Source organism: Chironomus tepperi, unplaced genomic scaffold (assembly GCF_022539635.2).
Source record: "Chironomus tepperi strain 1889 unplaced genomic scaffold, CSIRO-AGI_Ctep_v1 contig_415, whole genome shotgun sequence".
NCBI lineage: Eukaryota > Metazoa > Arthropoda > Insecta > Diptera > Chironomidae > Chironomus > Chironomus tepperi.
Genome location: NW_027226537.1, coordinates 405,681 through 430,255, shown reverse-complemented (window position 1 = coordinate 430,255; position 24,575 = coordinate 405,681). Strand labels below are relative to the sequence as shown.

Genomic DNA, 24,575 nt, shown 5'->3' with positions numbered 1-24,575 from the left:
AAACTAAAACTGCGTCCTAACCGGCCACCAAGACAGCAACATCAACTTGCATTTATTTTAATGCACACAGGTATGTATAAATGGTTAATATATGTATGAGAGAAAAAGACAAGATACATCTATGTTGGTGGTGTTCAAAAGAGAAAATACAATCAACAAGTTGCCGTATATGAATTGGATATAGAATAATGTGGAATGGCAAAATTTGAAAAAGCTTTGTAATTTTACACTTGGCATTATATTTATATTCAGTTGTCTGTTGAATCTCTCTTCGTTAAGTTCGTAAAAATTAGTTTTTGTCTGTATATTAAGTCGTTTTAAGCCATTAAGAACCTTTAAGCGTACAACAAAAAGGCAAAATATAATTAAAAAATAAATAACAAAATAGAAAGTGTTAAAAGTCTTAACTTTATTAAATATTTAAATCAAGGTAAAGTCGATTATTTGTAACCTTAAGCGGATTATTAGAAGAAAAGTGCAAGTGTTCAAGTTTCACAAAAAATATATGAAATAAGAAATGTAGATAGACCAAAAATGGCACCAAAACGGTTATGTGGAAAGCCTTCAATTGTAGTAGAAATCCAATACGTTCTTATGATTTATATCGCATATGATTTTATAATAAAAAATATAAATATACTTGAATTTTTAAAATTGCTAATGTTGGTGCTTCCTATATGTGCTATGTGCGATCATTACCCAAAAACAAAAAAGTGGAACACTCAGTATGATGTAAATTTAATAATTGGAAATTATTAGTGTGGTGATCGAAGCGCATTTTCGCCGGGATGATCAGTCTAATTTGGGTCTGATCTTTGGGAGGAATTTAGAGACGTTAACATTGTTAAGAAGATTACTTTGATCAAAATTACACTAAATCCACGTGAAATCGTGTTACAATGAAATCTGATTATAATAAGCTTTGGGAACTTAAATTTGATCACAGTAAACGATCGAAACAATTTATGATGTTAATACGTAGTATAAAACATTCGGAAATAGGTTTAAAGCTGGAAAATCAACAATTTACAACAAAATCAGAACTTCGTAAAAAAACGGTCAAAAATTTGAATAATCCAAATTTCTTGTAAACACTAACACATTGACATACATTTTTCAAATTTGATTTTTTGAAAATTCTGTATTTTTCAATAAGTGTTCTCAATAAATAGTCATTAAAAACATAACATTGCTATATAATCTTGTCACTAAAAGCATACTTACATTGATTTAATGCACATAAGTCTTAAAAACCACAAAAATTCATAGATTTTTAAAATTTGTTTACAAAAACAAGCAAAATAGGCTTTGAAAAAGATCTTGCATAAATCTCAGACAGATTGAGTCAGTTAGCTAAGCTATTAATGCATAAAACAATCGCGATCGCATTGAAAATGTAAATTAATATAATATCTTTTTTGTTAAATTGCAAAAGAAAGGAAAAATTTTTAATAATGATGATTTTTTTTGGAAAATTTCTCTCTTAAATCTTCTCATTTCTACTGCTGTCACAGAGCAGCATCTTTGTGAAAACCTGTTTTGTTTGTTGCGTTATAAAATATAACATGAGAAGAGAAAGAAATAAGTAAAAAATGAAAAATTTAAATTAAATTGCAATAAATCTTATAAGCTATGGAAAATGTGTCTATATAGACCTAAGAAAAGATCTCATAAATGAGGAAGTTATTGTTTCTGTTTGCTAATAAATGCATTTTTTGAATTATAAAGATGAGAAATGTATCGCATAACAACAAAAGCATTAATATACATCTCAACTTCCTGATTAATCTCAATTAATTTATAAAAGGCTGAACTTCTTTTTTTCCCAAATATTTGGAATATGAATGGGAACTAAAAGAGATATCATATTATAAGGGTTCTTGACTAACTACACAATTGTGTATGAATGAGCTTTTATAACGATCAAAAATTAACAAACAAGAGATGAACATTGTGTTCTATAACTTCATTTGTATATGTTCTATGCATAACAACTCAAACATAATTTCTGTTCAGTTATGTTGCTGAATAAATTCTCTTAAACAGAACCACATGTGGAACTATACATATATTTAAATATGTAGGTATTGCAAATGTTTTGCACAACCTTAACTCACGTAGAACATTCTCTCTTTTATTATTGTCACTTTCTCTCGTTACTCACAACATTCTGTTTATGTCTCTGTATACTATTTGTTGTGACTGAGAAGTTTTTTTCATTTCTTACGGATATATTTGTATAGTCAGTACTGTGCACATGGAATGTTTTTATGACAACAGTTTGTAAGAACTACTCATTTCTTTGCCTAAAGGGTAAATCTACCTGAGAGATGGAAATAAAAAAAGCTTCGCAATAACTCGTTTAAGGGTCTGTCACGGATACACATATTATGGACAACACGTGATTGTGCCTTAAGAGAGTTGTGGCGAAGCCTTTTCATTTGTGTCGCTCGGGTTAGTCTCTGCTTACTGAATTCACTGGCTGTACAGAACAACTGTGATCCATTTCCTCTCTCTCTTAGAGGGCATCTAAAGCTAGCTCTTTCGTTGGCTGCCCTTCTTTTGCCAATGACCAATACAACTATCAACTGCCTCTTCAATCGGGCTGGTTAAGGAAAAAGAGAGAAATGTGTATAGTTCGACCAAGAACTGCAAACCTGCATTTTAGATGTACAGGCCCGCATTTTTGATGGTCATAGATAGAACCTTAAATTCGGTCACGACTGTTGCTAATTTTGTCTGCTAGCCTACAATTTTGGATAAATCCTATAAATTTACATATCTCAAATATCTCAAGGATTTGGAATTGATCAAAATACTCATATGTGATCGACCAGTTCCGTATTCTTAGGAAATCATTAAACTTCAAATGTGTGAATGACATAAACATAGTCCACACAAAACTAATACTAACATGAAATTTCATTAATTCAGCTGTAAATTTTTACGATTGTGTTAGTGTATTTTGAAAATTTAACGGTTTTTTTTGTCATACAACTGAAAATGTATAGATTTCTACAATAAAAGTAATGACTAGGCAGAACTACCAATGATTAAGCATTAAATGATTTATTATAAATCTCATAAACTTGGCTATACAGAATATGACCATTAAATTTACTAATACTTTCACAAAATTTTACACAAAAAACAATAAAAATTGGGATGGGTTCAGTTTTATATACCGAAGCTTGCTTTCATGACTAAACAATTTAAAAAATACCTAACATGACAACTCTGGATTATGACAATTGATTCCTGAGAATGCATTAATAAATTTCAACAAAAAAAGGCTTATTCCCTTAAATGACTAAGAACACATGTGTCGCGTCACACAGTTCATGTGACACTGACATTATTCATAACAACAAAAATTCTCATTCTCTCACGCGACACATTCATATGTATATGCACACATAGTAAATAATTGTCGCTCACAAACTTCATGTTCACACTGAAGAGTAAAGCAAAAAAAAAAATCTCGAAATAGATTCACCCTATATAGAAGAAAGTATAATAACAAAACACAACACATAATGCCTTTGATCGTTAACGTATAACGAGCGAAAACAGCTGTAAAGAGAAACAGTCAATGCGTCTCTTCAACATAATAACACATCATTCATATTTCGCCGGATGAACGTTACACATTGAAATTTACTTAATATTTTATATATAGTTTTTAGTTCTCTTGCCATTGTTCAAGGCTATACAAACAAAAATAATATCATAAAAAATTGTTTAATTAAATTTAATTAAAGATTCCAAAATCAAATAGTGCTCATAGTGGTTGTGTCTGTGTGTATGAGAAAATGCTTCTGGGAAATTGTATTATTTTATATTAATGACTATGCTGAAAAGTGAAAACGAATAGCAAATTATTATTATGGACTAGACACGCACAACAATACCATAACTAGTCACAGAAACCTTAAAAATTTTGATATTTTGTTTCAAGAAAAGTGAAAATATTTATTTTATGTGAGAAAAAAGAGAAGATCCAGTGAAAATGAAGAATAATTATAAACAATTGACGAGATCGCCGAGTGAGCCATCAATTTTCAAACGATCGGCTAGTCATGCACTGAGGTCCTCATTTCGAATGACTAAAAAGCGTATGAGTCCTCAATTACATGCTCTTAATTTAGAACAATTGCCAACATTTATTCCACCAAAAGCGGCTGCTTTATTACAAATTAATATTACTAATCCTCCCATTCATTCCGCACTAATCACAAATCCTAGTCATTTACTAACAAATGAATCACAAATTAAATTTGCTACAATAAGAAAACGTTCGGTTTGGGCAAATAACTCTGCAAGTAAGGATTAAGCATTATATCATTATTATATTTTTGTTGTTGTTTGTATATCAGGGCAAAGTCTATCGAAATTTTTGTATCACAAGCACTATTCAAGATAAAACGAAATATTTTTCGGAAGTAAACGTATTGGGGTACATGATAAGCGCATTAACAATTTTAACGTATTTTTCAAATTCAAATCTTATCCACATAAATTTTCAAAATAATTTTGACCGTTGAAATTTTAAAATTATTTCTAACTGATTAGCACATTAATCTGATTAGCACGAAACTTTAAAATTAAAATAGTAACCAGATCAATTTTCAAAATAGTTTTGACCGTTGAAATTTTAAAATTATTTGTAACTGAAAAGCACATTAACATTTTTAACGTATTTCTAAAATTTAAATAATTGCCAGATAAATTTTCAAAATAATTTTGACCGTTGAAATGTTTAAAATTATTTCTAATCGCTAAGTATACAGCCACAGTCAAAGTGACATTAATCCACACTTGTTTAGCGAAAATGCGCTTAGAAATTAATGATAAATAAGTCAATGAAGTCAATTTATATCTTATCAATCATTTTTCATATACAAAAATACCAGCATTCATATTTCGACATTCATACAATGGATACTCTTTTCTTTATGACTAATTTAGAGATTAGTCTGCCGTCCAGCCATCAAAATGAACGAGATAAAATCGAAGTAAAGAGCAGTGAACATACCAAAGCCATGCATATCGGTGGATTTAATTTCCTTCAACAAAACAAAACCGTTGAAGGCAATGTGGCAAGTAATGGCGATATCGTTGGATCAGCGAGTGTTTTGAAGGAATTCAATAAGAACTCAACAAGTGATAATTTTAAACTGAATAAAAAGTACAAGTTTGGACACGTGAATAAGTCATTTGAGCCGAGCTCTGCTTATTGTAAGTAAACTTACATTTTATTAGCCTTTTTTCGTGCAATTTTTGTTTTATCTTCTCTTTAATTATGTACACGTCAATTATTTCGAGTTAATTGACGATTTATAGTTAATACCTTTTTGTTGATCCTCATTATCTAAAGCTTTTATGGATCTATTCAAATTCCATTAAGAATTAATAACTGTCAAAAAATATTTAAATTTAGTAAACAAAATCAACATTTTGAAGGGAAAATCCCGCGCTTTCAAATTTTTAAAGTTCGTTGACCTCGTTTGTTTACATTTTTTTGAAGAATTTCTAAAATTAAAATTGTACGAAAATAATGGTTTTTTAATTAATTAATGAAGTAGTTTATCATTGAGTAAATATAGTGAGTTTCTATTTTTTTAATTGGAAATAAATATTTGCAGCCTTATTTGAATGTGTCGAGGAAAATCAATACGATCAACTGAAATGCTTATTGGAGCAAAAACAATTAAATGTAAATGCATTAAATAACGATGGATTTTCAGTGCTTGATCTTGCGGTATTAATTAACAACCGCCCAATAACAAAATTACTACTTCAGTATGGTGCACATTCTGGTAATTTTCCGGTCGAGAGTATCGAAACTCATCTCAATTCTTTACTATCGAGTGCCGAGAAGAAATTAGCACAGTTTGTAAACAGCACTGGATCATCAAGTCAAGGATGTATAGGACCAGAGACAGAACGTCAAAAATTAACAATCGAGAAGCGAATAAAGCTCATAAGAAAGATGATAAATGGATGGCAACGATTAAAAGTTCCAGATCCACCTTTTTCATTTACTATCGGTAAGAGATACAGAACCAAACGTGCTGTTTATTATTTAGCATGTGCAACATATGTTCACAATACTACTACTATCTGTCTTTTTTTCTTCTTTTGTTTTTACAGATGTTATTGGGACGAATTCAGTACTGATAAAAATATTGGAACCAATAGAAGATACTATTTGTACAACATTCAGAGGTAAATATCAATATTTTTATACAGTATCTATATGTAGCAATATAATTTCATAATTATTTCATTTTCAGTTCAATATTCACCGCGTGAAGACTTTTCTATAGTTATAGCAGAAAAGACAATAACAGAGTGGAATATATTTCAAGGAACAATGGGAGTAAATTTTCATCTGGATCATTTAATTCAACGACGACGTTATTATTTTCGAGCATGTAGTGGAAATATTAAAGGCTATGGCAATTATAAAGTATCAAATCCAATCAGTATAGTTCCATCAAGTTGGAAGGATATAGAAGAGAATCCAAGAGATTCACGATTTCTTGGGCAAAAAGAGACATTTGAGAATATTAGCAAGACTATACATCAATCAAAGCTTGATGAGCCAATTGATGAACAACAAAGGCGGAATCAGAAGAAGAAAACAACAATCAAGCATCTATTCTCAACAGTATCCAAGTTCCAGAAGTCACTAAGACGAGGAATTTATTTAGCATGCATAATATTTTCAGACGAGAAGGTTCTCGTCACTAACGAAGATTTCCTGCCAGTTATTGAGATTGATGAATCATATCCAACAAATTTAAATAATGATTTTTATTGGCTCATGAAAATATCTACATCGTGGGAAGATGTTAAGAATCTACGAATTGAGATGGAAAAAAATTCAACAAATAAAATTCAATTCCGTTTCAAAATTCTTAATGCCATCCATCAAATGCAAATGTCCCTTGGCATCACAGATCTCGGTCAATTTTATTATAAGCCACTGAAAGATTCCAATGGAACAATTGTGCTGGCATGCTCTCTGTATTGTAAAGATCTAAAGACATCAACTCTTCACACGAAATGGATATCCATGAATAAATTACTAAAAAAAGTTACCGTTTTGCTCGAGGATAGTCCAATTAATGAAATTTTATTAAACTCAATTAAAAGTCAAATTAATTACTACCATGCATCAAAAGTGAAATTATCTCGTGGACTATACTTAAGCTATTTAAAAATGTTTAGTTCTATGGACTCTATACAAATTGTATGTCAAACGAAAACACCGAATGTGCTTCCTAATTGTAAGATACGTGATAATCCACACATATCAGCTGAAGAATGGACAGTATTAAAATCTAATTTGGAAAGAGATAAGGAAGGAAAATTGTCACAAGCTCAAGAGAACTTTATTGAAAGTCTGAAATTATCATTAAATCGTTTATTCAAATTCATGAATATTGATCACGAGGAAGCCTTAAGACATCGAATTTATGACTTGGAAGTCATTGAACTTAATGAAGATGTCAGTTTTCTTATAGTCTGTCCTCCACCATGTGATACTATCATTAATTCAAAAGGTATGCATTGATCTTGTTAAAAATATTAACGGTTTTTGAAATTTTAAAATTTAACGACTTTTGAAATTTTGAATTTTTGCTTACAAAATTTCTCACTAACACAAACGAACAAATTTTAAAAAGTCTGAAAAATAATGATTTATAAGCTATTGTAAGCCCACTTGAATGCTTATTACACTATACATGCCAGTCAATTTTCTTAATGAAGTAAATGAAATCCTTGAAAATTGTTGATTGGCATTGAATTTCGAAAAAAAAATAAATTCCAATTCGATTGTGTTAGTGAGTAAAGTTGTAAAATTCAAAAATCATTTTTCCGTTAATCTCTAAAATCAACCATGTGCTAATGATACATTTCTACTTCCAGATTCCCATAACCTTAGTGTCGATCTATCACTCAAACGATCAGATTTTATAAGTCTTCCTCTCATAGTCCACGAAATGATTCAATTTGACACATATCAATCTACACTGTTACACACTTATGCACGACTGTCGTTTTTAACTGAATTTGATATGATAACAGCGAATTTAAAGCAACGAGAAGCATTTTCGACAAATGAATTACAAGTAGCCAAAGATAGACTTAAACAATCTGAGGAGACGATGAATGAGTTGAATGCAGCATGGAAAAGTATACGATACATGACGGACGTGATACAATTTTATAGATCTAAGGAAGCAACGAATAAATCAGACATAAAGAAGATCCTTCAATTTGTGTCTTCCTATAATATATTCTTTAAAATGCCGGATACACAATTGAGAGGATTTCATGTCAAGTCACCAATTCGTGGCTCTTGGGGACCACAAAATTTCAAAGGATCCGAAATCTACACATTCGTAGAACATTCCAAGTCTGAGCAATTGCTGAATAACATCGAATCCAAAAATAACTCAACTGTCTTATCAACAGAAAGTGATAATAGGAAGAACTCAATAGATTCAAATTATTATTCAGCTGGCGAGCAGAATGACTTTTCAATTCCTCGATTGCCACTGTCAAAATCTGAAGAAGCATTAGTAGTAACAAGACGGAAAGGACCGTCAAATATTCATCAACGGAAACGACCGACAACATTTAATCCACTTAGTACAGACTCACAAAGTAGTAATAAATCAAATGGTCTTATTGTACATCGTGTAAATACTAATAATGTGATCAATGAAGTAGTTCCAAATGAACCCAATAAACAAAGCATCGAAGTTACACCAAGCAAGTCAAAGCTTAAAGTCTCACATCATCCAAAATCATCCACAAATCAACAACAACAACAGAAGAAAGAAAGCTTTAAAAAGTATCATTCCGAAGAGGAATCGACACTTGTGACATTCCTTAAACCTACATTAACGGCAATACAGAATGAAAATAATCGTAGCTTTAAAGATCCACTTATCATAGTCGAAGACGAGGCTATTGAGATGATTAGCTCGCCCTTTTCGAAAGCTCCGACTGAACGATCATCAAAATCAAGTAACGGCAGTAGTAAGCAACAATTTGGCAAAAATAAACAACTGTTCAGCCGGAGTGATTTTCACAGCAAAAATGTACACGCAATTTGCCAAGACCGAGAAATTGAATCAATTGATTTCAGAGCCATCGATGCTCTTAAGCAAATTGAAGACTCGAGTGAAACGTCAGCTCTCAATGTCTCGTTCACGGACGGAAATAAATCGGATATCCAAACACAAATTGAGGAAATGTTGATGGAAAGAGATTATGTCAATCAGTCGTCAATTGAGAATAATAGTAGTTCGATATTGCAAATTTATGCTGCTTATGATACAGGATTAGCGTCTGGAACGTCTTTAAAGCTTAAATGTACACAAAAGACTACGTCTCGGGAAGTTATTAACTTGGTTGTAAAGCAATTAAATATGGCTGTTGTTCTCAAAGGAAAGGTAAGCTTATCACTCTATTACCAAAAATGGATGTCCTCATTAATTAATTAATTGCTTATTTTTAGGATGGACCTGTCTATGGAGCTAATCAATTAGATGACTTTTGTCTAGTCTGTTTGGTTGGTACGAGAGAACGATGCCTACGTGATGACTTTAAACCACTCGATTTACAAAATCCATGGAAGAAAGGAAAACTGTTTGTACGATTTAAGCATGATCTTCTAGCAGCAATTGAAATTAATGCTTCCAACAGGGAAGCCTTTTCACTATAGAAGCAATTTTGATGACATTTTTACACATAATAGCTTTAATAAGTAATTTTATAAATAAAGTATTATTAAATATTTTTAAACATACTTTATCGAGTTCATTTAATTGAATCCAGCAAGGCAAGCATTTCATAAAATAAGCAGCATGCATAACGGTCAATTAAAATTTAAATTCTTAACCATGAAATTTTACGTACGTTTTTTGCATTTTTACGTAAGAATTTACGTAGTGAGAATTTAATACGAAAACGGTAAGGAAAATTAATTTGCCGATTTTAGCATTAAATATCAATCATGCCGCCTAAAAAAGCACAAGCAGCGCCTAGTAAGAAAACTGAGCAGAAGAAAAAGGAGAAAATTATTGAGGTAAAGGACTTTTACGTCTAAAAATTCACAAAAGTTGTAAATGACGAGGTTATTAGTTAATCGGAATGTGCAATAATTCAATGAAAATTGATCCGAATCCTCTTTAATTAGTGTATACAATGTATGAATTCTATAACAAGTTGTGTTTAGAGATATTTGCAATAGATACAGTGTCTTTATATGCTCGAAAAAGTGAAAAATTATCGAAATCTGTACATTTGTTGGATCTTTACTCTCATTTAATCCACTTTCTTAAGAATATCCCTTCCATAATCATGAATATCTCCGATCTCGTTTTACAATGATTAGTGATGATCCAGTAAACAATTTGACATTAAATTGTTGGAAATATCATTGCAGGATAAAACGTTTGGATTAAAAAACAAGAAAGGTGCTAAAACACAAAAATTCATAGCTCAAGTCGAGAAGCAAGTTAAGCAAGGTGGTCAACCTGCTAAAGCCAGAGATCTCCCAGAAGATAAGAGAGCTGAAAAGGAGAGGAAATTGAAGGTAAACAGTACTTGACATAATCCATAACATGATTAACATGAAAAATCATTTTAGGAACAAAAAGAATTAGCAGCACTCTTTAAACCGGTAATTCCAACACAGAAAATTGAAGCAGGAACTGATCCAAAATCTGTACTATGTGCATACTTTAAAAATGGTCAATGTACGAAAGGCGATAAGTGTAAATTCTCTCATGACTTGGCAATCGAAAGAAAAGGTGAAAAGAGATCAATCTATTGTGATGTACGACAGACAGAAGATACTATGGAAAATTGGGATGAGACAAAGCTTAAAGATGTCATTGAGAAGAAACATGCAGCTGAAAAAACGAATGCAACAACAATTATTTGCAAATTTTTCATTGAAGCAGTTGAAAAGTCACTTTATGGTTGGTTCTGGGCCTGTCCGAACGGTGAAAAATGTATTTATCGACATGCATTGCCGCCAGGCTATGTCCTTAAAAAGGATAAAAAGAAGGATGACAAAAAAGATGAAATTTCATTAGAGGAATTGATAGAAACGGAACGAGCTAATTTAGGAACTGCTACAACAAAAGTAACACTAGAAACATTTTTGGCATGGAAAAAGAGAAAAATTGAGGAAAAGAGACAAGCTGAGTTGGAAGAAGAAAAGAAGAAGCTCAAGGACTATAAAGCTGGCAAACAATTCGGTATTTCTGGACGTGAAATGTTCAGCTTCAATCCTGACTTGGTTAACGATGCTATGGATGAAGGTGATGAGGCATTTGAAATGATCCGAGAACAGGATGAAGATGAGACGAATTTCAAAGAAATTGATTTCTCAGCTCTTAGTGCAGGTCTCAAAGAGGTAAGTTCATAAAAATGTCCAGTAACATTGAAAATTTAGCTAATTGCCATTAATGCTTGCCTTACAGGTCGATGCTAGCGGTTTAACAATAGCAACTGAAGACAGATTAGAAAAGCTTAAAGAATCTGTACCAGTAACGGAAACAGCAGCAGATGAAGCCGGCCCAATTAATGAAAATTTATTCCTCGACGAAGATCTCGAAGGTCTGGATGATGAATTAAATGATTTGGACGTTAATGATGATGATGAAGAGGATACAACTGAAAATACTGATAATTAAATGTTATATCGATAAATGCGCCTTTTATCGTAACCAATTGAAATTTTTAATAAAAGTAAAAATTATGAATTAAACAGTTTTGGATGAATAAGCAAGTCTATAAGATTAATGTCGTTCATTTATGTCCAAATTCATGAGTACCTTCAAAATTTAACTTGCTCTGTGCCGGAATTTTTGTGCAACTTTTTGGACACACGTCATTTTTGAGTGAATCCTTACGGATGATTCTTACGTATACGTAATATTTTACGTAGTGGCCTACTGTGAATCATAGATTTATTTTAATTTTATTATATTACTTATTCAGTCATTTATTAAGTATTTAACTAACATATAAAGCAATAAAAATGCAGGTAAGTTCAACTTAAACTCGAGACAATTCCATTAATTATGTTAAAAATTTGAGAAAAACTTATTTTTTCCATAAATGGAAATTTGTTGTGAAAATCACATGAAAATTTTCTTACATCTTTCACATGTTTTGATAGAATCCAAATGAAGACACAGAATGGAACGATATCTTGAGACAAAAAGGTATAATTCCTCAAAAAGAGAAGGAAATCACCGAAGATGACATCATTAGCATGTTAGAGACCACAATTGAGCAGAAACAGAACAGTAAGTTGATTTTCTGGATGTTTATTATTGCTTAATACAGTCAAATTTAATTTTAGATGAAAGGAACTTAGAGAAATTAGATTTAGACGAATTGGATGAGCTGGAAGATAGTGAGGATGAAGCAGTCTTACAGGAATATCGTAACAAAAGAATTGCTGAATTAAAGGCACTTGCTGCAAAGGCGAAATTTGGTAGCGTACGGGAAATTACAGGTGAAGAATATATCAATGAAGTGAACAAAGCTGGTGAAGATATTTACGTTGTGCTTCATTTATATGCACGAGGTGTGCCTTTCTGTGCTGTTTTGAATCAATATATTAATGAATTGGCTATGAAATATCCAAGCGTAAAATTCATACGGTCTATTGCACAAACATGTATACCAAATTTCCCCGATAAAAACGTACCAACAATCTTCGTGTACTATAATGGACAAATGAAGAAGCAATTTTTAGGTCCATTAGAACTCAGATCGCCAAATTGTACAAGAGAAGAACTTGAATTTATGCTCGGTCAAAGTGGATGTATTAAAACTGATATAACTGAAGATCCTCGTCCAGTCGTTCAAGATGTCCTCTTTAGAGATTTGGCTGAAAACAACGATTGGTGAACTCAACATTTAATTAAATTAAGTCTCATTGATGTGCATTGATTTTGTCTCATTAACACTACATTTTGGATTTAAAAAGGAAGGACAAGCTGGAAATATTGTGTAAATGAGAAGTGATTTTATCTAAACTGATGGATATCACGTAGATTACTTGTTGATCCAAGTAGGCTCATTTACATGAAATTTTAGCTTGTTCTTCCCTAAGAACTAACAAATTTTAAATAAATTCTTTTTTATTGGAATTAAGTGCCGACTTTTTATTAATTTAAACTGAATCGTAGGACGTACTTACTTCTAACAGACAATGACATACTCACTTAAATGGACGTACTCATGAGTATACTAAATCTGCATATTTGAAAATGCTCAATTTTGTGATCATGAACATGCTCCTTGTTTGATTGGGTACTTTACTTCACTGGTCGCACAATCATAGTAGGCATGAGCAAATTAACGTTTAAGATCAATTTGAAGGAGTACGAATGTTGAATGTGACTTGAAATTAAATATCTGAATCTAGTCATGCAAGGTTGTCAGCATTTAGATATCCAGCATATGACAGCGCATCGGTATAACTGTTTTATTGATCTGTTTCGCCTTCACGTGCATTTCATATTGCACTTAACAGTATCGTCACATTTGAGATCCAGAAAAAGATGTCATCCTGTGCCTGCCTGTTTGGACTTCTTAAAGAGCCAATATTCTCAAATTTGCATTTAATTTTATTTTTTCATTTCTTTTTAATTGATCTGACTAATTACACAATTTTGTTAGGTAAACGTTTTTTTCGTATTGGAGTCAAAATGATGAAATTTTAAGGAAGTTTGTTGAGATCTAGCATATAAGTATGTGAACATTACTAAATTTACATTCTATATTCATCACTTTTTGTTTTGTTTTTGTTAATTAATCTTTTTCATCTTTAATGCAACATTTATCAGATCATTTTTTCAATAAACGATTAAATTAGGTAATAGTTTTTAGATAATTTACACATCTGCGCTTCTCATCATGAGTTTTTATGTTTTGATACACCTTTTCCTTTTTATATATTTCTAATCCTTAATATTTCCATTTTAATAATAAAAATGAACAATTACACATAAGGACATCATTTTATGACTTATTTAAACATTCTTTCGCTAATCTCTGACAATTTTTTTCTTTTAAATGTAAAATAATTAATGAAAAATTTCTTTTCGCATGTTTTAAATTAAAAACTTTCCATTTTCCTTGATTCTTTTTTATCCAAAAAAATAAGACAAATTTCAAATTTGATGACGACATAAGAAAACAAATGAGAATTAATTAATTAAAAAAAGCAAGTACTAATAAAGAAGGGAAATTAATAAAGAAAACTGATGAAACAAAGATATCCATTAATATATAAGAGTAAGTATATTAAGTTTTTGTGATAAATTAACTGCTGTTTGTGTATGGCTGTTGTTTACATGGCTGAATAATTGATGTTTTTCGAATTGGAACTGATTCAGGCGTTGGAATGGCTTCTCCAGTTGGAACTTTGTTCGCAAATATTTGTTTAATGCCGCCAGTCTTTTGTTTAGCCATTTGATAATCACCGCTATCAAAGTATTTTTGTCCCTTTTGTAACCTTTTTTGGAGGAATGCTGAATGGCCACCGACTGGTCTACCACCAACAGCATGTGGATATTTCGCTTTCAGTTTTTCTTCTTCCTGTTTTTCAACATCTTGAGGATTTTGCTAGAAAAGAATCGCGCGAGAAGAAAAAAAAACATTATGCAAATTTGTCGGGAAAAAAATGGTTAATTTCATCACGAAATGCAATGTTTTTAATGTACTGGAACTTACTTCTATTGGATTTTCAGTCTCTGTTGGCGATTCATCGATGTTTTCATCATTTACTTGCTCAATATTCTTATCTTCTGAACTCATTTTGCACTTTTTTAATTTCGCTAAATTTAACAAAAAAAAATCTGTATTTTATTTTTTGAATGACCTTGTTATGATTTGAAGGAAACATCATGATTTTACATGAAATGCATTATTCTCAACAATTCTATGTCATTAACATGATAATTCACATCATACTCTACCTTCTTGTGTAATAAAAGATAACAAATAACTCTTAAAAGCCTCGGAATTCTTATTTTTTAATTAAACTTTCTGACTTTTTTGAAATTTTTGAATTTCTCGAGGGGCTACAACTATTTTTGCTCGTTCAAATTTTTCAAAAAATTTCCGTTATTTTTTGACAAAGAAAAATATTTCAAATTTTTATTAGCCGTTGAATAAATACTATTTATTTATTTGCAATTTAATACTATGCATAGCTATAAAAAGTGCTGTATTAAGTTCAAAAAAATGATACATAAAATTTATTAACATAATTCTCTTATTAATGAGAAGTTAGGGGAATGGTAAATAAATCTTAGTACAATTCGTTTCTAGCGGAATCATTGTACTTTTGCAGATAAACTAGAGCTTGCGATAATGTTGATGTTGTGGCTGCCGATAGTGCTTTCATTAACAAAAAGTCTTTGTCTGTATGAAAGTCACAACTTTCAATCATTCTTGATAACTCAGCATTGCACGATTCCGTTTCCTGTAACTGCTTCCTGCTTGCAATAAAGCAATCATAAGTTGCCAAATGTTCTTTTGTAGATCTTGATTGTGATGATAGGTTTTCAACTACGGCTCTGAGTGCATCCACCCATTCTTGCCGTGCCTTTGCGTCGTTTGCTTTTAGCTTGATGATGTCGCCGGCGCTGGAGTTTATGGTAAAAGTACGGGAATCTTCGTCGGAAGGATTAATTAGTGCACCTATCAATTTTACAACACCTCTTGGACTGTTTCCGATTTCTTCGTTGTTTTCGCATAAATAGTAGCTTAATATACCATTCTGGAAGATTGCAAATGAACAATTTATTGACTTTGAATAGAAAATTGATGAGTCACTGGATTTGCCTGTCAGCACATAACTTCCGTAAGTGCTAGTTTGCAAAGCCTGCTTCAAATTTAATTATATTACAATGAAAGTACCTCAGCATCAACTTTACAGTATCTGAGTTGAAATCCTTTAACTACGTTAGTATATTTATGCAGCAATCCACTTACAACTGGTCTTGTTGTATTAAGAACTAATAAAAAAAATTAATTAATCAATCAAAATAGTCATAAATCAATTTTTTTGTCAACAATATTTACCTTTGTTTAGATTATCCATTTTCCGAGTCTTATTCCTTTTGAATTTTTTGCAGAATGAGAAGAAATCTTTCATGCAATTTACTCTATCTAGTCTGTTGTTTGATTAAATCATTGCAAATATCAATTTTTATTAATTTATTTAACTTTCAACCAAAATAAGTATTCAGCGAATCACTAAATTTTGCTGAATTGAAATTCAAATTTTTTTTAACCGTTAAATATAAAAACATTAATTATGGCTTAATTTGTTTTATTACAGTTAAGTTAAACTTCGGATATTGAAAATTTGGGATTAAGAATCTCAGATAAGTGTTAATTGTGGAAATTAGCGGAGTTATTCAGCTTAGTGTCTACAAAATTTATATTCACACCATCCACGTGTTGATCGCTTTGCTTAGAAAATGCTCAAAATTATCAATCCTTAATTTTTAATATCAAGATACAAGCTATTTGTGGACGATAATCCATACATTAGCACCTTTTGTAAAGCAAAGTTGAATCACTTTTACAAGATGGTGTGAATATATCTTCATGGATGTTGAAGCCTTTACATCAGTTTGTTTACATAAAACTTACAGTCTGTGCATTCCGTGAAAATCATTAATATCGCTATGTGTTGTTTATAACAGAATAATGAATTTAAGATTACTTAATTCCAACATCATAAGGAAGAGGATTTTTGTGCTATTAGTTATTATTGTGCTGATTGTAATTCTATGTTTAAGCATCAAAAATGATCCAGCAAATTGTTTTCTGGATAGTGCCTGGAAAGATGGAAAGACATTGCAAGAAGTTTCGCAGAATAGTAAATTGAAGATGCATTCAACATCCAAAAATGTATTTTTCCATGAAACCAGCTGCAGTGTCAATGGAATCATTTCACTAAATTCTCGACAATCGTGCGCAATTGAATCCGCAGGTAAGACAGACATAACAAACAATTGATAAGACTTTATGACTCACATTATATCGTCATTAGACTAATAATTCATATTAGAATATTATGTATGTCTAAGTCATTAACATTCCTGTAATGGAATCAATCTCCATTTACTTTCACTTACTTAATAATTCATTACATAATGCATGTATTTTACTTTACAGCACTAATGAATCCGGACTACAACATTTATGTACTCTTTACATCACAAGTTGGATTTAGAAATACGACAAACTTACCACTGATCGATGTGCTTTCCTCATACCCAAACATCCATTTTAACTTCCTGAATCTGACAAAATATGCACAAAATACACCATTGGAGAGCTGGATAAAGAATGGAGAATTGTTCCGATCAAGTTTTGTGAATTCTCATACAAGCGATGTGCTCAGGTACCTTTCATTATGGAAATATGGAGGAACATACTTAGATTTAGGTAAGAGATTCATATCAAACTAAAACATTTTGGAACCTGCCCTTTAACCCTTGAACTAGTTCTAAATAATCAATTTCGTTGATAATACATATTCTACATAAATTTGACAGCCATCGTAGCGTGTCTGTTGAAAATCATATTGACATGAAATGAGATTTTAATCAGCTTAGTCAGTGTCGAATGACTTGACGTTTGACAAAAAAAAGAACTAAAATGCATGGAATGATTCGTATATGATGTGTAGCACATGATGCACTAACTTACTCACATCCAATGAATTGTTAGCCATCTATGAGACATGATCCCATATCTAAAATGTTCATGTAATTTGATCGACCAAACATTTTTGACAGTCACTGACTAATGTACAAACGATAATTGATTACGCATACCATAAAGCATATCCATTAACTGTGCTAATTGTTCTTTTCTTTCATTTCCAATAGATATTGTTATGCAGAAGCCACTGAATACTCAAAAGCCAAACAATTATGCCGGAGCGGAATCGGCAAAATTTGTTGCTGTTGGAATTATTAATCTAGAAGGAGAGACTGGTCATGAAATAGCTGATTTATGTGTTAAGGATTTATTAGAGAATTTTAATGGAAATGATTGGGGTAATAATGGACCTGGAGTCTTAACTCGTACTTTACATAAAATATGTAATACAAAGGATGTCATGAGAATGATTGTTGGAAATGTATGTAAAAATTTTCGTGTATTGCCGATTGATGCTTGCTATTCAATACGATGGCCTGAACATATAAAGTTCTTCAAGGAAGAATATTTAAATGAGACAATGAATCGATTGTCTGACTCATTAATTGCTCATGTTTGGAATAAACATAGTGCAGCAACTCCATTGACAAAAGAATCAAATGTCGCGTACATTCATCTTGCTAAAAGATACTGTCCTAAAACACTCAATGCGAGCGAATATTTTTAAGTTTCAGAAAAAAGGAATTGATTTAATTTTACAGTTTCAAGGTGAATGAGAAGCAGGTGCTTCATATAAATTTGACAATACCTTGATACTTGATATATAGTTATAATTTCTATAGAAATATTATTATCAACCAAAAGTTCTACAAAGGAAACCTTTCCAAATCTCATAGATTTAAATTTACAGTCATCAACCAATGTGCTGATGTACAATCAGTAAGCATTAATTCTATAAATATTCATAAGTTACTAAATCGATCAAATCAATAGCTCAGTAATAAGTTCATGTTAATATTGTTCATATAATTGTAAGTCTCATTTGTTTTAATACATTTATCTCATCCAAAAATAATATCTCAGCAGATTACAATCTTATATTTTTGGAAGTAAGTTGCCGATTGGAAGCTTGCTACTTTTTATACAGACTCTTATTTTTCATTTATTTCATTTAATAAAGTTAAAGTTTTTTGAAAGAAATCGCTCGTAATTATTTGCATGTATTATTCTATCCAAGCAGTCATTAGTTCGCAGCGTGTCAGTCATCACCAAGTGCTTTTAAAATTGTGTACGCAGCAACTGATATTTCCGTTAAATTTTAAAAATTCGAAAAGAATACTGAGCAACATTTTGCTGAATTAATGGCTCAGTGTTTTGGATGATGTCTTAGTTCCATTTCTAAACAATTATCCAATCTGATAAACTGAAACACAATTTTAATACTCAAAGATCCCTAAGGTATGAATTTCATATCACCAAATATCTCATTTTTCAAATAGCATAACGGTCATTGAGAATTCAAAGATAGAGTTGCTCATTAAAAATTTTATTTGTTTACATTTTTTACAGCTGAATTATTCTTAAAATGTATTTGTATTAGTTAACTTGTATAAGATCATGTGATCCTCTAAATTTCCATAATATATTCATCATATTTTGTCTTTATTCATCCAGTTTATTTTAAGACAGAGGATATAAATAACTTCCGTAGTTTTGCTTGCGAATTCGTTAAAATGAAATATACAGAGTTAAAAATCAGAGCTTTAAAAAAATATTTAAGATACAGGACATCAAACAGTTCCAGTGATTCCATATTGGCTGGAGTACATGTGGTTGGATTACTATTAATTATATTATTGTTTGTACTCTCCATATTTCTATTAAATGTCTCAGACGAATCTGTACCTAATTGTTATCTTGACAATAAATATTGGAGGGATGGAAAAACCTTGAAGGAAATAAGTGACAATTTAGTGTTAAGAAATTCTAGTCAATCAAAAAATGTGTTCTTTCACGAGACCAGCTGTAAAACAAACGGAATTTTAGAACTTAATGCTCGACAAGCTTGTGCAATAGAATCAACAGGTTAGTTCCTTTAAACTTTGATTTCAAGATCCAATAATGGACTATTTCAATTACAGCACTGATGAATCCTGATCATAACATTTTCGTAATGTTTACTTCACAAGTTGGACTAAGAAACACTTCAAGATTGCCAATTATTGATGCACTTCTGTCATATCCAAATGTGCACATGAATTATTTAAATATAACAAAGTATGCCGAAAATACGCCGTTAGAAGACTGGATAATGACTAATACACTGTTTAACTCTCAATATTTAATATCTCATACAAGTGACGTTCTCAGGTTCCTTTCATTATATAAGTACGGGGGCACATATTTAGATTTGGGTAAGTTCTGATGATATTTCACCTTCAGAAGTAATGACTGACTATGATTTACTTTCCATTCAGATATAGTCATGCTTAAATCATTAAACAGCCAAAAATCACATAATTATGCGGGAGCGGAATCTTATTTTGCAGTAGCTGTAGGAATAATTCACATGGAAGGCAAAACAGGTCATGAAATAGCTAGAATGTGTCTTAATGACTTAAAAAGGAACTTTAATGGAAAGAAATGGGCAAATAATGGACCTTTTGTTCTTACTCGAGTACTGTATGAAATTTGTAAATCAAAGGATATTCAGCGTATGATTTATGAGAATATATGTCCAAATTTTAAAGTGTTACCAGTAGAAGATTGTTACGACATTGGATGGCAAGAGCTCAGAAAGTTCTTTGAACCAGCATATCTGAATGAGACACTTGGTCGTATATCAGATGCCTTAATTACTCATGTATGGAATAAGGATAGTGCAAGAATACCACTTACCAAAGATACTGATGCTGCTTATATCCATCTTGCGAGAAAATACTGTCCAAAGACACTTGAAGCATGCGATTCCTTTTAAAATGTAGATTAAGAACAAAGTTCTATTGAGATTGTTAGTATAAGTTTAAGGATTAAAGTTGATATTGTTATGAACCAGGCTCATTGCATTTTCAGTTATTTTGGTATGTTTCTGAGATTTCAGAAAATTAGCATCCAATACATTGTCTATTAGATTTTCTGTTACATCTAGAGCATACATGCTTACAAAACAAAAACGTGTTCCATTTCGATTACAAACTGAATGACTTAAAAAAACATTTATTTTCTATTTTCATATTCTCTATAAATTTTTAACAATTCAGGACTAGTACGAGGCTTAATAATATCTAGAGCATGCATAAAACAAGACATTGCAATTTCTTTTATATCAAATGATAATTCTAAAGCCTTTAAGGCTGCTTCCTTGCAAATTGCTTCAATTTCAGCACCAGAATATCCTTCAGTCTTGTATACAAGTGTTTCGACATCAACATCACTTGCGACTGGAATATTTTGAAGCTTAATCTTAAAGATCTCACGTCTCGCATCCAAGTCTGGTAATTTGACATAAACAATTCTATCCAATCGACCAGGTCGCATTAAGGCTGTATCAATTAAATCAGGTCGATTTGTTGCTGCTATGATAATGACATTTTTCAGTGCATTAACTCCATCCATTTCTGTTAGAATTTGTGCCAAAACACGTTCCTTAACACTACTTCCACTTTCTCTTTCGCCGCCAATTGCATCAATTTCATCAAAAAATATTATGCATGGTGCTAGTTGCCTTGCTTTGACAAAAAGATCTCTTACTGCTTTTTCAGATTCACCGACCCACATTGAAAACAAATCAGATCCTTTAATGGATATAAAGTTTAAGCTGCTTTCAGTTGCTAATGCCTTTGCTATCATTGTTTTTGAACAGCCAGGTGCTCCAAACATCAACAGACCTGATGGCGGTTTAATTCCGAGTCTTTTGAATGTCTCTGGATGTTGTAATGGCCATTCAATAATTTGCTGAAGTTTTAATTTCAAGTCATGCATGCCACCAATGTCTGACCATTTTACATTCGGCTTTTCAATCAATAATTCACGCATAGCACTAGGCTTGACTGATGACAAATTTTCTAAAATATCATTAACTGTGAGAAGGGCAGCATCATGTTCAATCCTTTTGGACTTTTCAACCAATTTTTCCAAATCGGCACCAACATATCCATGAGTGACTTTTGCTAAATTTTCAATCACATTTTCGGGAAATTTGTATTCCTTAAGCATTTTCATAAGAATTTCTTTACGCATTCTTGTATTAGGAACTGGAATTTCAATTTCATAGTCTAATCGACCACATCTTCTTAATGCTGGATCTACATTATCAAGATTGTTTGTTGTTGCTATGACAAATGTTTTACTTCCATCAACCCTTTGATGAACGCTTTCGATAAGTGATATCAACAAGGACGATACTTTTCGCACTACATCGGAACTGTCATTTTTCGGGCATATATTGCTAATCTCATCAATTATAATCACACATGTATGTGGATATATATGAAATGCTTCATCAAAGATCTTCCTTAAATTCTCCTCAGATTCACCATAATACTTGCTAAAAATCTTCCACGAATCGACACGAAGTATATTACAGAACAAAAAACTTTTGGAAACCTTTTCAGCCAGTAATGATTTACCACATCCAGACAATCCATGAAGTAAAACACCACGAAATGTTTTTGATGATATCTTATCTTCAGGCTGATTAAATGCATTTCCCATTGTTGTGAATAAATCATGGTAGATGTTATCTAAGCCTCCAATATCATCAAGTGTAGGCACAAATGCTCTCACAATTTTACTTTTAGTTTCGGTACATATTTTAACGATTGTTTTTGGCTCTATATGATAAAAGCTTTCATCCAAACTCATCTGGGCTATTTCCCTCACATAATCTCTGTCCGGTCGTGCCTCAATCTTTTCTATTGTGAATACAAATTCCTTATTCAGGAAATCAATAACTATGATATTCTCTGGATGTAATGTTGTATTCTTAATTTTAGCACGAGCAAGTCTTGTAAGTTCATTGATATCTTGAGCATTTTGATTGCATTTTAGGATTATTTTCTGTGCAATTTTGACATTTCCATTGAATCGTTTGATGGCTATTTTGACTTGATCGGCTTGTGCCTTTTGAAGTTCTGTGAAATGAAGAAATTGTTAATTTATGGACATTAAAGGAATCAATTTATTTGAAATTTACCTTTAGAAGTAGAATAAACGTGATCAACTTCCTGATCATTGTTGACAATCCATGCGTTTCTCACGTATTTATTTATGCCATTTATTTCAATGACAGTATTGACATTCATAGATAATGAGCATAATGAAGCAATACCTTGAGGAATCAAAATGAATCTTTCTGTATAATATGACTGGATGTTTTCTATACTTTTCGGTACATTTGCATAAATTCGATCCGTAAAAAATGTGTCATCTTTAATGCCTAAATCTTTACATTTTTTATCTGTTTCTAGCTTCTTTTGAGGAACCATGTAGTGGCACTTATCACAAATAGCCCACAATGGCTTTTTTTCTTCCTTCTTGTGGCTTTTTGGAGGCATTTTAATTAATTTTTGTTGATCACTGTTCTTTTGATTCACTTGCCGCCTTTAACCTAAATCAGTGCATCTCAAGCCACGGTCTGCGATAATTTTTTGTGCAATAATTGTGTGGATTGCGGAAAATGTTCGCGAACGACTGACACACACATGTTTTTGTTTACAAACAAATTTAAATATTTTATTGCCGTTAAATTGAAGATACAGAATGAGTAGCAAGAAGCAAGTGATACTAATGGATCTGATGATTAACTGAATCAAATAGAGAGTTTTTATGATCAGAGACATTTGGGCTGCTTTCGTATGTGCAAATTGTGACTCCATGATGATGTGCTTCACTAAATTCTCCTCGTAATCCTATATAATAAAGTCTAGTCTGTTCCTCGCCAAAATTTTCCGGGAAATAGAGGCTTAAATGATGGACTGAATTGAATGTTACTACTTTTGTTGAGTATTCAATAGATCCAGTCAAGTCTCTTTCCAATTCATATTCTTGATCAGCTTTTACATTTACATCATCAAATGTCATTTTCGGTCTGTTCTTGAAAAGCTTTACTTTCTTTGGATGTGAGAAATCGTCAGGTCCAATAATTCTGATTGCCTTAAGTTTAATATTGCCTGTAAATGGTATGTTGAATAAAAGTTCTTGATCTGCATCCGATTGAACATATTTCTCAAAATCCAGTCTTTGTTCAAACGGTTTAAAAACATTCCTTCCTTCATCATCAGAATTCAGCACTTCCTGTGGATGTAAATTAATTAATTAATGAATCAAAGGATTGCTTAGATTTATTACCAAATTATTAAAGTCAATTTTCTCGTATAATGAGTATTGTATTCCCATTTCCAATGGGTCTACATCAATTTCCAATGCTTCATGTTCACAAGATCCATGTTGATGAGAATGCGGCATCCTTAAAGCTGTATTTAATTAATTTTCTAATATTATTTATTTTTTGCAAAATCACTTTTAACTCAGTAGTTCCGAACCAGTGCTTCACGAATAGTTTTCTAAAGTTTAAGGAGTTCCGTTGCACAAAAAAGGTTGCTCGGTGCTGCATTAACGAATTTGATCATCTCGGTTTGTTTTGATTGTACAATTTTGCGTTGAAAAGGAAAATTAATAATATTAAGGCTTCAAAATGATGAAATTTGATAATGAACAGTTGGCGGACAAAAGTCCGTGCGCAGGAGTTAGAGCGGATCTTAAGATGTGCTTGTTACAAAGTGATTGCTGTAAAATAGTAAGTTTTCATTTCATATTTCATTGATTTCATGATTTTTGTT

General features: G+C 31.6%; 9 protein-coding genes across 12 annotated transcripts; 5 read left to right on the top strand and 4 right to left on the bottom strand.

Annotated features, from left to right (window-relative positions):
• Nucleotides 1-266: 266 nt before the first annotated feature.
• LOC139097179 (ankyrin repeat and fibronectin type-III domain-containing protein 1-like) lies at nt 267-9,829 on the top strand. Of its 4 annotated transcripts, none has more exons than XM_070648974.1 (7): nt 267-430; nt 4,969-5,238; nt 5,646-6,050; nt 6,154-6,228; nt 6,297-7,571; nt 7,939-9,473; nt 9,539-9,829. In XM_070648974.1, the coding sequence occupies exons 2-7, from the start codon at nt 5,043-5,045 to the stop codon at nt 9,743-9,745; spliced, it is 3,693 nt and encodes a 1,230-aa protein (XP_070505075.1). In that variant the 5' UTR covers nt 267-430; nt 4,969-5,042; the 3' UTR covers nt 9,746-9,829. The 4 variants fall into 4 exon arrangements, with proteins under 4 accessions (XP_070505075.1, XP_070505073.1, XP_070505071.1 ...); XM_070648972.1 differs by lacking the exon at nt 267-430 and adding an exon at nt 454-732 and having other exon boundaries at nt 4,914-5,238; XM_070648970.1 differs by lacking the exon at nt 267-430 and adding an exon at nt 3,116-4,322.
• Nucleotides 9,830-9,964: 135 nt separating this feature from the next.
• Nucleotides 9,965-11,817, top strand: LOC139097171 (zinc finger CCCH domain-containing protein 15 homolog). The gene is made up of 4 exons (XM_070648959.1): nt 9,965-10,108; nt 10,469-10,618; nt 10,673-11,446; nt 11,514-11,817. Exons 1-4 carry the CDS (start codon nt 10,037-10,039, stop codon nt 11,724-11,726), a joined length of 1,209 nt encoding a protein of 402 aa, XP_070505060.1. The 5' UTR covers nt 9,965-10,036; the 3' UTR covers nt 11,727-11,817.
• A 129-nt stretch (nt 11,818-11,946) lies between these two features.
• On the top strand, nt 11,947-13,200 carry viaf (viral IAP-associated factor). The gene is made up of 3 exons (XM_070648965.1): nt 11,947-12,079; nt 12,215-12,344; nt 12,401-13,200. The coding sequence occupies exons 1-3, from the start codon at nt 12,074-12,076 to the stop codon at nt 12,952-12,954; spliced, it is 690 nt and encodes a 229-aa protein (XP_070505066.1). The 5' UTR covers nt 11,947-12,073; the 3' UTR covers nt 12,955-13,200.
• Nucleotides 13,201-13,655: 455 nt separating this feature from the next.
• Nucleotides 13,656-15,169, bottom strand: endos (endosulfine alpha). Its single transcript, XM_070648952.1, has 3 exons — nt 15,030-15,169; nt 14,785-14,888; nt 13,656-14,676 (listed from the first exon to the last, which is right to left on the bottom strand). Exons 2-3 carry the CDS (start codon nt 14,866-14,868, stop codon nt 14,374-14,376), a joined length of 387 nt encoding a protein of 128 aa, XP_070505053.1. The 5' UTR covers nt 14,869-14,888; nt 15,030-15,169; the 3' UTR covers nt 13,656-14,373.
• Nucleotides 15,170-15,283: 114 nt separating this feature from the next.
• Nucleotides 15,284-16,314, bottom strand: LOC139097163 (oxysterol-binding protein-related protein 11). The gene is made up of 3 exons (XM_070648950.1): nt 16,141-16,314; nt 15,976-16,073; nt 15,284-15,835 (listed from the first exon to the last, which is right to left on the bottom strand). The coding sequence occupies exons 1-3, from the start codon at nt 16,211-16,213 to the stop codon at nt 15,365-15,367; spliced, it is 642 nt and encodes a 213-aa protein (XP_070505051.1). The 5' UTR covers nt 16,214-16,314; the 3' UTR covers nt 15,284-15,364.
• A 374-nt stretch (nt 16,315-16,688) lies between these two features.
• Nucleotides 16,689-18,879, top strand: LOC139097178 (lactosylceramide 4-alpha-galactosyltransferase-like). The gene is made up of 3 exons (XM_070648969.1): nt 16,689-17,059; nt 17,245-17,517; nt 17,964-18,879. Exons 1-3 carry the CDS (start codon nt 16,774-16,776, stop codon nt 18,461-18,463), a joined length of 1,059 nt encoding a protein of 352 aa, XP_070505070.1. The 5' UTR covers nt 16,689-16,773; the 3' UTR covers nt 18,464-18,879.
• A 556-nt stretch (nt 18,880-19,435) lies between these two features.
• Nucleotides 19,436-20,792, top strand: LOC139097216 (lactosylceramide 4-alpha-galactosyltransferase-like). Its single transcript, XM_070649003.1, has 3 exons — nt 19,436-19,821; nt 19,878-20,150; nt 20,214-20,792. Exons 1-3 carry the CDS (start codon nt 19,470-19,472, stop codon nt 20,711-20,713), a joined length of 1,125 nt encoding a protein of 374 aa, XP_070505104.1. The 5' UTR covers nt 19,436-19,469; the 3' UTR covers nt 20,714-20,792.
• A 160-nt stretch (nt 20,793-20,952) lies between these two features.
• Nucleotides 20,953-23,432, bottom strand: LOC139097214 (ATPase family gene 2 protein homolog A). The gene is made up of 2 exons (XM_070649001.1): nt 22,931-23,432; nt 20,953-22,868 (listed from the first exon to the last, which is right to left on the bottom strand). The coding sequence occupies exons 1-2, from the start codon at nt 23,289-23,291 to the stop codon at nt 20,953-20,955; spliced, it is 2,277 nt and encodes a 758-aa protein (XP_070505102.1). The 5' UTR covers nt 23,292-23,432.
• Nucleotides 23,433-23,441: 9 nt separating this feature from the next.
• Nucleotides 23,442-24,291, bottom strand: LOC139097215 (PITH domain-containing protein GA19395). Its single transcript, XM_070649002.1, has 2 exons — nt 24,085-24,291; nt 23,442-24,030 (listed from the first exon to the last, which is right to left on the bottom strand). Exons 1-2 carry the CDS (start codon nt 24,199-24,201, stop codon nt 23,521-23,523), a joined length of 627 nt encoding a protein of 208 aa, XP_070505103.1. The 5' UTR covers nt 24,202-24,291; the 3' UTR covers nt 23,442-23,520.
• Nucleotides 24,292-24,575: the final 284 nt, after the last annotated feature.

Excerpts from the sequence above, each read along its gene's own strand:
- viaf (XM_070648965.1), top strand. Across the intron at positions 12,345-12,400 it reads AATTGAGCAGAAACAGAACA|ATGAAAGGAACTTAGAGAAA; the intron begins GTAAGTTGATTT and ends ATTTAATTTTAG.
- LOC139097216 (XM_070649003.1), top strand. The coding sequence starts at position 19,470 with ATGAAATATACAGAGTTAAAAATCAGAGCTTTAAAAAAATATTTAAGA. Across the intron at positions 19,822-19,877 it reads TTGTGCAATAGAATCAACAG|CACTGATGAATCCTGATCAT; the intron begins GTTAGTTCCTTT and ends TTTCAATTACAG. Across the intron at positions 20,151-20,213 it reads GGGCACATATTTAGATTTGG|ATATAGTCATGCTTAAATCA; the intron begins GTAAGTTCTGAT and ends CTTTCCATTCAG.
- LOC139097214 (XM_070649001.1), bottom strand. The coding sequence starts at position 23,291 with ATGCCTCCAAAAAGCCACAAGAAGGAAGAAAAAAAGCCATTGTGGGCT. Across the intron at positions 22,869-22,930 it reads CGTTTATTCTACTTCTAAAG|AACTTCAAAAGGCACAAGCC; the intron begins GTAAATTTCAAA and ends TTCATTTCACAG.
- LOC139097171 (XM_070648959.1), top strand. The coding sequence starts at position 10,037 with ATGCCGCCTAAAAAAGCACAAGCAGCGCCTAGTAAGAAAACTGAGCAG. Across the intron at positions 10,109-10,468 it reads AAAAGGAGAAAATTATTGAG|GATAAAACGTTTGGATTAAA; the intron begins GTAAAGGACTTT and ends ATATCATTGCAG. Across the intron at positions 10,619-10,672 it reads AAAAGGAGAGGAAATTGAAG|GAACAAAAAGAATTAGCAGC; the intron begins GTAAACAGTACT and ends AAATCATTTTAG.
- LOC139097179 (XM_070648970.1), top strand. The coding sequence starts at position 4,010 with ATGAAGAATAATTATAAACAATTGACGAGATCGCCGAGTGAGCCATCA. Across the intron at positions 6,051-6,153 it reads ACCTTTTTCATTTACTATCG|ATGTTATTGGGACGAATTCA; the intron begins GTAAGAGATACA and ends TTGTTTTTACAG. Across the intron at positions 6,229-6,296 it reads TATTTGTACAACATTCAGAG|TTCAATATTCACCGCGTGAA; the intron begins GTAAATATCAAT and ends TTTCATTTTCAG.
- LOC139097215 (XM_070649002.1), bottom strand. The coding sequence starts at position 24,201 with ATGCCGCATTCTCATCAACATGGATCTTGTGAACATGAAGCATTGGAA. Across the intron at positions 24,031-24,084 it reads AAATTGACTTTAATAATTTG|GAAGTGCTGAATTCTGATGA; the intron begins GTAATAAATCTA and ends TTACATCCACAG.
- endos (XM_070648952.1), bottom strand. The coding sequence starts at position 14,868 with ATGAGTTCAGAAGATAAGAATATTGAGCAAGTAAATGATGAAAACATC. Across the intron at positions 14,677-14,784 it reads AGACTGAAAATCCAATAGAA|CAAAATCCTCAAGATGTTGA; the intron begins GTAAGTTCCAGT and ends ATTCTTTTCTAG.
- LOC139097178 (XM_070648969.1), top strand. The coding sequence starts at position 16,774 with ATGAATTTAAGATTACTTAATTCCAACATCATAAGGAAGAGGATTTTT. Across the intron at positions 17,060-17,244 it reads GTGCGCAATTGAATCCGCAG|CACTAATGAATCCGGACTAC; the intron begins GTAAGACAGACA and ends TTTACTTTACAG. Across the intron at positions 17,518-17,963 it reads AGGAACATACTTAGATTTAG|ATATTGTTATGCAGAAGCCA; the intron begins GTAAGAGATTCA and ends CATTTCCAATAG.
- LOC139097163 (XM_070648950.1), bottom strand. The coding sequence starts at position 16,213 with ATGAAAGATTTCTTCTCATTCTGCAAAAAATTCAAAAGGAATAAGACT. Across the intron at positions 16,074-16,140 it reads AATGGATAATCTAAACAAAG|TTCTTAATACAACAAGACCA; the intron begins GTAAATATTGTT and ends TTTTTTTATTAG. Across the intron at positions 15,836-15,975 it reads ACTGTAAAGTTGATGCTGAG|AATGGTATATTAAGCTACTA; the intron begins GTACTTTCATTG and ends GCAATCTTCCAG.